Source organism: Myotis nattereri, assembly GCF_964212035.1.
Source record: "Myotis nattereri genome assembly, chromosome: 8".
Lineage (NCBI taxonomy): Eukaryota > Metazoa > Chordata > Mammalia > Chiroptera > Vespertilionidae > Myotis > Myotis nattereri.
In genome coordinates this window covers 69,341,629-69,352,571 of record NC_138083.1, presented here as the reverse complement: position 1 = coordinate 69,352,571, position 10,943 = coordinate 69,341,629, and the positions used below count along the sequence as shown (strand labels likewise).

Genomic DNA, 10,943 nt, shown 5'->3' with positions numbered 1-10,943 from the left:
TTAAATAAAATCAAGGGAAACGTGTGCTGCTTGAATAGGGACGGAATCAAGTGGGGGTTGTGAAGCAAAACAACTTGATGCCCCAAATTCAAAGACTTAATCCACCACTTCATCCCCTTCCTACCAACCAAACCCTTCAACATTGATTTCAGGCTGCTTCAAATTTCAACAGGATGAGGCCAAATAGGGAGGGAGGAAACCGGAATCTTTTTATGTATTTTACTTTTTAATATATTTTTATTGATTTCAGAGGGAGAGAGAGATGCATCAGTGAAGAGAGAATTATTGATCAGCTGCCTCCTGTACACCCCACACTAGGGATAGAGCCTGCAACCTGGGCATGAGCCCTGACCAGTAATGGAACCGTGATCTCGTGGTTCATAGGTCCACGCTCAACCACTGAGCCACGCGGGCCAGGCGAAACCGGAATCTTTTTTTTAAATATATTTTATTGATTTTTCACAGAGAGGAAGGGAGAGGGACAGAGAGTCAGAAACATCGACGAGAGAGAAACATCGATCAGCTGGCTCCTGCACACTCAGCACTGGGGATGTGCCAGCAACCAAGGTACATGCTCTTGACGGGAATCGAACCTGGGACCCTTGAGTCCGCAGGCCGGCGCTCTATCCACGGAGCCACGCGGGCCGGGTGAAACCGGAATCTTCTAATCAATTGTCCGCAGCTTGCAGGGAGCCTGTAGGAAAGTCCCTAGTTTCTTTGACCCGGCTTTCCTCGCCTGCAAAAATCAGTGTTGGCCCAGTTTCCCCTCTAGATTTATATAAACGGAACATTTCGCCACAGTTAGAAGCATCAACACTGTTGTTGCTGCTAGCTTGTACTCTTAATCACCTAGAGCCAACTATCTTCAGGGGAACTGAGGTCAGAGGTGGCAGTCGTCTTGGTTCTTGCACTGGTTCACCATGACCGTAACAAGTCACAGCCGCATTTCGGATCTCTTTCTGTAAAACACGGGGAGGGGTTGGCTGGGCAACACCAAGCTCTCTCAAGGAGATCTGGGTTTTCTCAAACCCAAGGGCTGGGCTCCTAACCCCCGACCTAGAGGCGGAACTTGAAACCTGGGCCTCAGTTTCCCCACGGCAGAAGACTCAGTACAGCTACCCAGGCACCCTTTCCTACCGCCCTCCCCCCCACACGCGGGGCCTTTGGAATTTGACTAGACAAGAAGAAAATTCTTGAAACACAACTATTTATTTTCCACTTCATTTTCGGCCGCTGAGGGCGTTTCCATAGTAACACGCCCTTCTAGTCGGTTCCACACACGGAAGGTTCCAGAGTTCCAGGTTCAGGTCTCGGACTCTCCTGGCAGCAAATATTCTCAGGTTCTTATTGGTTACCGCCAGCCGAGCCTCCTCGTAACCCTGGCAACAGCACCGCCCACAAGTTGCCGGGCTACGATTGGTCCGAGCTCGAAAGACCTAACGTGAGCTCCTCCGGCCATTGGCCCGAGTCACAGGAAACTGGCGCCGCGGTTGGTGAGTCTAGAGGTCAGTCAGAGCCAGAGACCGGGTCAAATAGGGAGAAATGGCGGCTGAGGCAGCCTGTGGGTGAGTGATTTCGGAAGGGGTGGAGACGTAAGGCAACTGCTCACGGTCGGCCTGGACGCGGCTCCCAAGGGGGCGGGAGGTTGACGTCTCTTCTGGCTCCGGCCGGACTCCCTGTGGAAGAGCCTGACATCCACATCCTCCCATCGGGCTGGAGGTGAGAGGTCAGAGGCCGCGTCCTTGCTCTGTCCCTGGTTTATGGAGCTCAGGTACTTTGGAAAGCAGTCAGGGTCCCGAGCCAGCGACTCAGCGTCCAGCTACTTACGGAATAATGTTGGGCAAGTCATTTAACCTCTCTGAGCCTCAGTTTCTCATCTGTAAAATGGGGACAGTAACCTGCTTTTGGGTCAGATAGTGGAAACATTTGACTAGAACTTTGCTCTTCATGTCGGTGTTTACATAGCGGCATATTTGTTAGCCCTGTTTTAAGGCTGAAGAGGTGGAGGCTCAGAAGGTGTCACTGACTTGCCCAAGATCACACAGCAAATTTGGGGCAATTGCGTTTCTCGTATACACCAGGACCACGTGAAAGAATGGATGCCAAAAGGTAACTTGTAAATATAGAGTGCTGTACAAATATTTTAAATGCTATTTTAAAAAACAGACTATATGCAGCACTCGCCTTCACACCCATTTAGATCTTAGGGAACCAAATGCCTAGCTTAACAGTTAGGTCTCAGCTCCAATGTCATCCTCCCTTCCCCCAGAAAGGACTTCCCTGACCACCTTAGCTAAAGTTTCCCTCCACCCCCAGTTGACTCTCTGTTACCCAGAATTGTGGTCTTTGTAACCTTCATTATCTGATATGTCCTCGTTTATTTGTTTACATGTTTATTGTATTATCTCCCCCAGAACAGCGCTAATACACAGTAAGCGCTCAATAAATATTGTCTGGATAATTGAAGAGCCATGCCTCCACTGTCTCCTTAAACCTGTGTTCCTCTCCATAGGCCCCTCTGGAACAAGATCTGGGAAATACAGCCCAGCCTCAAGCCTCAACTTAGTTGGAACTTGAGAGCCTGAGAGCCTCCTGTACAGCCGCCTCGCAGAGAAGTATTTTGACCTTGGCATCTAGACATTTCCCATCTCCCCCATGGCCCTGACCATGCTGAATGCGCTCCTCCTTGAGGACCCAAGCCCATCTATGCTGCTGTACCAGGTTAGCAAGCCTGCCAAGTTAGATGCCCTCAACTATCAGAGCAACTTTATGCAGGACATCTTTGCCCATTTCCCTGATACCTTATTTATCCACCGGACCTATAACCCAATGGGCAAGGTGTTATATACCTTCCTGGCGGATGGCCCTCAGGTGCAGCTGGACGGTCATCTTGCCCGGACAGTTTACTTTGCCATTCCTGCCAAGGAGGATGCTGAAGGCCTGACCCAGATGTTCCAGGTATTCAAGATGTTTAACCCAGCCTGGGAGAAAGTCCGTACTATCCTGGTAGATCCCTACTTCTTCCCTCTGCCCATCCTAGCTATGGAGTTCCCCACAGCTGAGATCCTGCCCTCAGCCTTCCATATCTGTAAGTTCCTCCAGGGCAAGTTCTATCAGCTTTCCCTCGAACAGCCTGTGAAGCAGGTGCTCCTGACCGCCCTGCAGAGCACAATGTGCTCAGCCACTGCTGGCAACCTGAGGAAGTTGTATGCACTCCTGAGCAACTGCATCCCCCAAGACCAGCTGACCAAGCTACACCCATACTGGCTGCTCAATGACCGCATCTGGCTGGCCCACCGTCGGAGAAGCCAAGCCGAGAGCAGCCACTACTTCCAGGGCCTGGAGGTCACCACCCGCATCCTCAGCCAGTTCTTTGGCACCACCCCATCTGTGGAACAAGGCATAACGTCCTTGCTCCGATTCATGCAGCAGAACTCTGGGGGCAAGGCATTCCTCAGCCTGGGCCTGAGTTCCCAGAGCAATTGTGCCCCCTCGGACGTCAGCCCCCAGAGCCCCAAAGTGGAACAGTTGGTAGAAGCCTGCATCCAGCACTCCCTCCACACCATTTGCACAGAGCCAGCAGCCCAGCTCTGCCTGGGTGAGCTTGCCGTGGTCCAGAAATCTATGCAGCTCATTGGCTCTGGCTCTGAAAAAGTGAATGTACAAATCCTGGAAGACACCCATAGAGTGCAGCCCCAGCCCCCTGCCAGCTGCAACTGCTACTTTAACCAGGCCTTCCACCTGCCCTGCCGCCACATCCTGGCCATGCTCAGAGCCCGGCACCAGGTGCTCCAGCCTAATATGCTGCCACCTCAGTGGACAGCAGACTGTGCTGCTAGTCTGGATGACATCCTGGGCAGCAAGTGGAGTGAGACCCTGGATAAGCACTTGGCTGTGGCTCTCCTCACTGAGCAGGTGGGTCAGCTATTACAACACTGCAGCCAGGAGGAGTTTGAACTGCGGTACAGCACCCTGCGGAGACTGGCCGACATCTGGATCGGCCCTTACGAGCAGGTCCAGCTGTGATTACCCTGTGCTGAGAGATGCTCACACACAGGTACACACATCCTCCCCTACACACACACTCGCTGTTGTACTTCCCTGGACCCTCCCTCCAGGACAAAACAGGTCTTCTATTGCCTCCTGCTACCTACAGTATGTCTAGTTTCCTAAGACGGGAGTCAGCAAACCTTTTCTGCAAAGGGCCCGACAGTAAATATTTTAGGCTTTGCTGGCCATATACAGTCTATGGTACTTGGTTTTGGTTTTGTTTGTTTTTTATAACCTTTTGAAAAGGTAAAAGCTATTCTTAGCTCAAGGGCCTTACAAAACAGGTGACCCCTGCTCTGAGATAAGAGGTACAGACAGTGGGTAAAGATCAAGGTCTGGGATAAGTTACCCCAGTCATGAGATGACTCTCCTGACTCCCAGAGGAAGAGGCCCCTCAGCGGAGCTGGTGCAGCCAGGTTCCCAGTCTTTTTACTACCCTGGCCCCATCCTGAGGTCATTAAAGTTGAATGTTGCCTACTTTAGCTCTCGTCTAGTTTTTTATCTTGCGGAAGGCATGTTAGGAAATGTCATGGAAAGAATAGAGATTTTGGAGTCCGATGCTACATGCAAATCCTGGTTCCTTACTTGCCTGATTTTTGAGACCTGGTCTGCCTTTTACTAGCTATGGGACCTCAGGCAAGTCATCTGTCTAAGCCCCAATTTGTTCATCTATAAAAATGAAGATCCTCACAGCACTGGTAAGATGAAAGGAGTGGGCATATAATGGGCCTGGTGCCCAGTGGGTGCTCAAATAAGTATTAATTTTCCTTCCTTGCCTGTGGTCTCATCACCTGCCCTCAACAGGTGGGAAATGTAAGGCAAGAGGAAATGCACATTGCCTATGACTTTGTACAAGAAGTTTTGATCAAGTCCCAAAACAATACAGAAGAAACCTCCACTCTCCAAGCAGGGTCCCTACCTCAGGTAATTTTCATTATAATTACTCTGACAAGACCTGTCTCCTGGCTCGGTGGTTTCTAGAGAAACTTCCTGGAGTCTGGTATTCATCAGAGTGGCTCAATCACCCACCCTATCCCCATCCCTGCCAGAGGCACCCCCAACCCTATCTGCCCAAAAATCATACGGAGAAGCCACCCTCTGTGTCTGATGCTATTTCATCAGCTACAAGCAGGAGCCAGGAGGCTGGCCCCTCCTGGATCTCACTAGGGGCATGTGCCCAGAGGCTGTGCGGGCATGCACCTGCCCCCACTGCACCCCCTCCACAGCCCCCTCTGGCTCTGGATGGGCCATCATGAAAGCTTGAGCCGCCCGGATTAGGTCCTCTTCCCGCAGGCCTGGGACTGGCACGGTGGGGATGCCAGCAATCATCATGGCCAGGGTAAGGATGCAGATGTCGGACTGGGAGCCGGCCTCCTTTCCCCCTGCCTCAGAGGGCTTCGGCACAACTCCTGGTGATAGCCCGCACAGTAGTAGGGGCCCAGGCCTGCTGGCGCCACCCAGGTGGGGAGCTCTGCTTCTGGAGCAGCCATCCTCCCAGCCCAAGCTCTCAGGCTGCTTCACATGGGGGAACTTGTGGCAGTATCGGCCGTACTCCTTCTGCCGCAGTGTCTCCCAGCTAGGCCCCCCAGGGCAGCCCCTGGCTTCCGGCACTGCCAGAGCTGGGCCCCAGGCCTGGACAGCAGGTACCACCTGCTCAGTTTTCTGGTTCAGTTGGCCTCGTCCACCAGAGGCCACCACCACTGGCTCTACAGGACTATAGGGGCCAAGAGATGAGCCTCTAGAAGCAGTCTCACCTGCAGAGACAGGAATGAGATGGACTATTATTCTTGGTCTCGTTGAGAAGGAGGCCCTGAGGGGCAGGGCATAGGAGCAGAGACTGGGAACAGGAGCGATTAAGGCCAGCCGAGGAGGGCTGTCTAGTGGTTGGGAACTAGGTTATACTAACATCCACACCCCCGTGCCCGGCTCTAAGTGATGGAGAAGTGTTCGCTGAATGAGTGAGCGAGCAAGTGGGTAGCTAGCTATTGGCAAGCACTTTGGGAATGGATTTTCTTTGAAAAGAACTGACTTGGGGGTCAGCCCCAAAATGCTTAGCAGAAACCACCACCTCCCCAGAGCCAGGAAGCAAGTTCTCAGGGGAAGTTACACCCATCCCAGTTCCAAGAGCCCCTCTCTCACCTTGGCCGGAAGGCAGAAGACCTAGATGAGTTTGTGGAGACATGAAATAGGACATGGCTACCCCAAAGCGCCTGTTTGTGAGGAAATAGTCCTCTGCCCTCTCCCCTCCCCTCCCCACCCTTCTAGAATGTCACCTCATAGTCCCTCCCTTCTGTACCTGGAATCTACCTCACAACATTGACCCATTCATTCTAGAACCTCTGTAAGACAATGGGATGGGGTTCAAGGAGCACTAAACCAGGATCTGGGCATTCTAGGTTCTTGCCTTTACCTTGGTTGAGGCTCCTGGACAGTTTTGTTCCTTGATGTCCTCATCGGTACAGTGGGGGTAATGACTGCCCACTACCTCACCAGAAGTTGTGAGAACTAAATGAGACCATTTGTATGGAACCAAATGACCAGGGATACAAATAATGGAGTCTAGTGGCTGTAGTGTGAGAGAAGGGATTCTCTGCATCGATTCATTTCCTGTATGACCCCTGGGCTTCAGTTTCCCATCAACAAAATGAAGTAGTTGGTCTAGGGCTGTGATTGGCAAACTGCGGCTCGCAAGCCATATGTGGCTCTTTGGCCCCTTGAGTGTGGCTCTTCCTAAGCCTTAGGAGTACCCTAATTAAGTTAATAACAATCTACATACCTATATAGTTTAAGTTTAAAAAATTGGCTCTCAAAAGAAATTTCAATCGTTGTACTGTTGATACTTGGCTCTGTTGACTAATGAGTTTGCTGACCACTGGTCTATGGCAGTGGTCGGCAAACTGCAGCTCGCGAGCCACATGCAGCTCTTTGGCCCCTTGAGTGTGGCTCTTCCACAAAATACCACGTGCGGGCGCACACGTACAGTGTGATTGAAACTTCGTGGCCCATGCGCAGAAGTCGGTATTTTGTGGAAGAGCCACACTCAAGGGGCCAAAGAGCCGCATGTGGCTCGCGAGCCGCAGTTTGCCGACCACTGGTCTAGGGCACTGGTTCTCACACCAGGTTGCACATTAGTTTCCCTTGGGAGCTTTTGGAAATCCTGATGCCCAGCCTCATCCCAGACTAATTAAAGCAGAATTCTAGGGCTCAGACCCAGTTATAGTATTTCTCAAAGTTCCTCAAGTGGCTATAATGTGTGCCAAAGTTGAGACCTCTGTTCTTCTCAACTCTGGCTGTATATCAGAATCTCGAGGGGAGCTTTTACAAAAACAATGTCTAGGCCCAAACTTCCAACAAATCTAAGAATCTCTGGAGATGGAGTCTATAAACTGATGAGTAGCCAGGCTAGGAACTACTGGTCTAGATGATGTCTAAAATGCTCTCGCTTGCCCTAGCCAATGTGGCTCAGTTGGTTGGAGCATCGTCCTGTACACCAAAAGGTGGCGGGTTTGATTCCCAATCAGGGTACATACTTGGGTTGCAGGTTCAATCCTTGGTCAGGGTGCATGCGGGAGGCAACCGATTGAAGTGTCTCTCTCTAAAACGAATTTTTAAAATAAAATAAAATGCTTTCTCTTCCCCTGTTCAGGTAGCTCAGTTGGTTAGAGAATCATCCCTGATACACCAAGTCACCCCCATACACGAAGTCACCCCCATACACCAAGTCACCCCCTACACCAAGTCACCCCCATACACCAAGTCACCCCCATACACCAAGTCACCCCCATATACCAAGTCATCCCCATATACCAAGTCACCCCCATACACCAAGTCACCCCATACACCAAGTCACCCACATACACCAAGTCACCCCATACACCAAGTCACCCCATACACCAAGTCATCCCCATATACCAAGTCACCCCATATACCAAGTCACCCCCATACACCAAGTCACCCCCATATACCAAGTCACCCCCATACACCAAGTCACCCCATACACCAAGTCACCCCCATACACCAAGTCACCCCCATACACCAAGTCACCCCCATACACCAAGTCACCCCCATACACCAGTCATGGCAAACCTTTTGAGCTCGGCGTGTCAGCATTTTGAAAAACTCTAACTTAACTCTGGTGCCGTGTCACATACAGAATTTTTTTTTTTTTTAAGAATATATTTTCTTTTTCTTTTTTTTAAAAAATATATTTTATTGATTTTTTACAGAGAGGAAGGGAGAGAGACAGAGAGTTAGAAACATCTATGAGAGAGAAACACCGATCAGCTGCCTTCTGCACATCTCCTACTGGGGATGTGCCCACAACCCAGGTACATGCCCTTGACCGGAATCGAACCCGGGACCTTTCAGTCCACAGGCCGACGCTCTATCCACTGAGCCAAACCGGTTTCGGCCAGAAATTTTTTGATATTTGCAACCATAGTAAAACAAAGATGTATATTTTTGATATTTATTTTATATATTTAAATGCCATTTAACAAAGAAAAATCAACTAAAACAATGAGTTCACGTGTCACCTCTGACACGCGTGTCATAGGTTTACCATCACTGCCATACACCAAGGTTGTGGGTTCAGTCCCTAGTTGGGGCACATACAGGAATCAACCAGTGGGTAAACGAATAGGTGGAACAACAACAAATTGATGTTTCTCTTTCCCCCTTCCTCTCTGAAAAATCAATGAATGAATTTTTAAAACTAAAAATAACATGCTCTCTCTTGCTCTGACCAGTCATTCTAAAAGAAGTGCTCCTCACAGGCTTCAGGGGTAAGGAGATGATCAGCATTGGCTCTGTTTATTTCTGGTTCTGGCTGACAGCAGTATGGCCATCTCAGACCAGCCACAGCTCTGAGGCCAGGACGCGACCCTGGACGCTGCTCCAGGGTGGCTGCAGGCCTTCACTCATACTTGCAGAAATCCTTCAGTCCTTTGGGCAGGTGGAGCCCATCGATGGCCAAACGGTGCACCACGCTCCTCTGGATCACTAGGCGGCACAGGGTCTGCAGGGATGGCACTGTGGAAAGAAGATGGTCAAAGGCAACCTGAACAGGAGGGTGGGTCTAAGGCTGAGTCCCAAAAGATCTAGGTCTCGGTCCCCCCTTTGTCGTTAAGTTGAGCAATTCCCTTCTACTCTGTAGATCCCTGTGACTCATGGGGCTGCACCTGTGTTTGAGATAAGCACCTCTTTTGCAATACTTGCACAATGCTGCAGCCTAACTTCTAATGTAACACTCGGTACCCTCCCCCCCCCCCCCCCCCCCCACGTAGCAGCTTCTGGGGGCAGGGGAAGTGTCTGATTTAGCTGTGCAACTCCAGCCTCCAGCACAGGCCTGGCTCAGAGTGGGCTCTGGTTCACTGAATACATAAAATGTGATCAGAGGTCCAAATAAAGGGCTTATGGGGGCTAGAATGAACCAAACCTCAGGATTAAGAAGCTCTCAATCTGGGGTCTGTGATGCCTTTAAACTGGTATGCCCAAATCTAGGAACATTTGTTTAATAAAAGAGCACACAACTCTCAGAGGCCCAGAATCTAAAATCAGTTCGGATTAATACAGAAAATATTGTCAAAGCCAGAAGTGAACTTGGAAGGCATCCTAATCATTCACAGCCAAGACGGTAACTGAGGTCCAGAGCTAGGGAATGACGTATCCAAGATCACAAGCAGTGGCATAATATGGGGTCAGATTCCCCACCTTCTAAATTAATGCTGGACAGACCAAGGCCTTGCTAGCTGGCTCGGAAGCCTAGCAAGTTCAGGTCCGCACACTGGGCCAGGAGGGGTCGCTATCTAGGAGGTGGGATACCTACAGCCATACTCAAGCTGGACCAGGCGCACGCTCTTGGTGGAGGCAAACACGTCCACCACTGCGTAGAGGGGCTGGGCAGCTGGCAGCCCCCGGGCGCTGGGGCCCATGTCCTCGCCGTTGATGACGATGTGCATGTCGGCGGTGCCGTCCGGGCGTGGGCAGAAGAGAACGCCCAGGCGGCTACGGCGCGCCGTCGGAGGCAGCACGTTCAGCTCATAGAGCTGGTCCAAGAGGTGGCTGTAGAGTCCGGGCCGACTGCGGCCCACCAAGCGGTCGCGGGGAATGCGAAACTGCTCAATGCACAGATACGGTTCCACCAGGAGGGCTGGGGGTCGGCTGGGGACCGCTGCCTCTGCAGCCGGGCGGCCCTCCCGGGGCACGCGGTTGTGATGGCGCGTGATGGCGAAGACCCAGGTGTGGCCGAGGCTGACCAAGTCAGGCAGCGAAAACTCAGGCACGGGCGCCAGACTGGCGGGGTCTAGTGCCGTCAGGCCGAGGCGCAGGTGGCCGCACCAGCCCAGCTCTTTCTCCTCGATCTCGACCAGAAATATCTGGCCCGGGGCCAGCGGCTCGCGGCTGAAGCACACGCCGTGAGCGAAGCTCTCCACGCGTGTGGCCCGTGTCCCGGAGGGGTCCACGCGGATGTTGGCACCGTGTACCCGGTGGAAGCGGGTGGGAGAGGGCTCGGGGCGCGCGGGTCCCCAGGGCGCACCCAGTTCCATGGGGTCGGAGACAGCGGCCATGTCCCCGCCATGAGGCGGGCCTGTGGGCGCCGGGGACTATTTTGGGCAGCTGGCTGGGAAGGTGACCGCGGGGGCACGGAAGGTATTTCCCCCACTCCCGTCCCCGAGGCTCTGTCCGGGGGGTCCTAGTGCCGCTTCCTTCAGCCATCCCGCCTAAAACAGCCCATGGAAGGCTGGGGGATCCCGGCCGTCCACACCCAAGTCACCTGATCACGGGCACCCGCGAGGTGACCTGCGAGGCCCCGGACCCTGACTGGGCGCGGACCGTCCCGCCCCCTGCATTCCCGGGTCAGCGGAGCCGCGGGAGGCTGTCCGTCACGTGAC

The 10,943-nt window shown here is 52.4% G+C and overlaps 3 protein-coding genes across 3 annotated transcripts; 1 reads left to right on the top strand and 2 right to left on the bottom strand.

Annotated features, from left to right (window-relative positions):
- The first annotated feature begins 8 nt into the window (after positions 1-8).
- ZSWIM1 (zinc finger SWIM-type containing 1) lies at positions 9-4,525 on the top strand. Its single transcript, XM_081097884.1, has one exon. It carries the CDS (start codon positions 2,656-2,658, stop codon positions 4,024-4,026), a length of 1,371 nt encoding a protein of 456 aa, XP_080954010.1. The 5' UTR covers positions 9-2,655; the 3' UTR covers positions 4,027-4,525.
- Positions 4,526-5,172: 647 nt separating this feature from the next.
- On the bottom strand, positions 5,173-6,244 carry SPATA25 (spermatogenesis associated 25; the record flags this gene model as incomplete). Its single annotated transcript, XM_081097614.1, has 2 exons — positions 5,173-5,804; positions 6,190-6,244. 2 exons carry the CDS (start codon positions 6,242-6,244, stop codon positions 5,173-5,175), a joined length of 687 nt encoding a protein of 228 aa, XP_080953740.1.
- Positions 6,245-8,830: 2,586 nt separating this feature from the next.
- On the bottom strand, positions 8,831-10,903 carry NEURL2 (neuralized E3 ubiquitin protein ligase 2). The gene is made up of 2 exons (XM_081097876.1): positions 9,878-10,903; positions 8,831-9,081 (listed from the first exon to the last, which is right to left on the bottom strand). Exons 1-2 carry the CDS (start codon positions 10,617-10,619, stop codon positions 8,966-8,968), a joined length of 858 nt encoding a protein of 285 aa, XP_080954002.1. The 5' UTR covers positions 10,620-10,903; the 3' UTR covers positions 8,831-8,965.
- Positions 10,904-10,943: the final 40 nt, after the last annotated feature.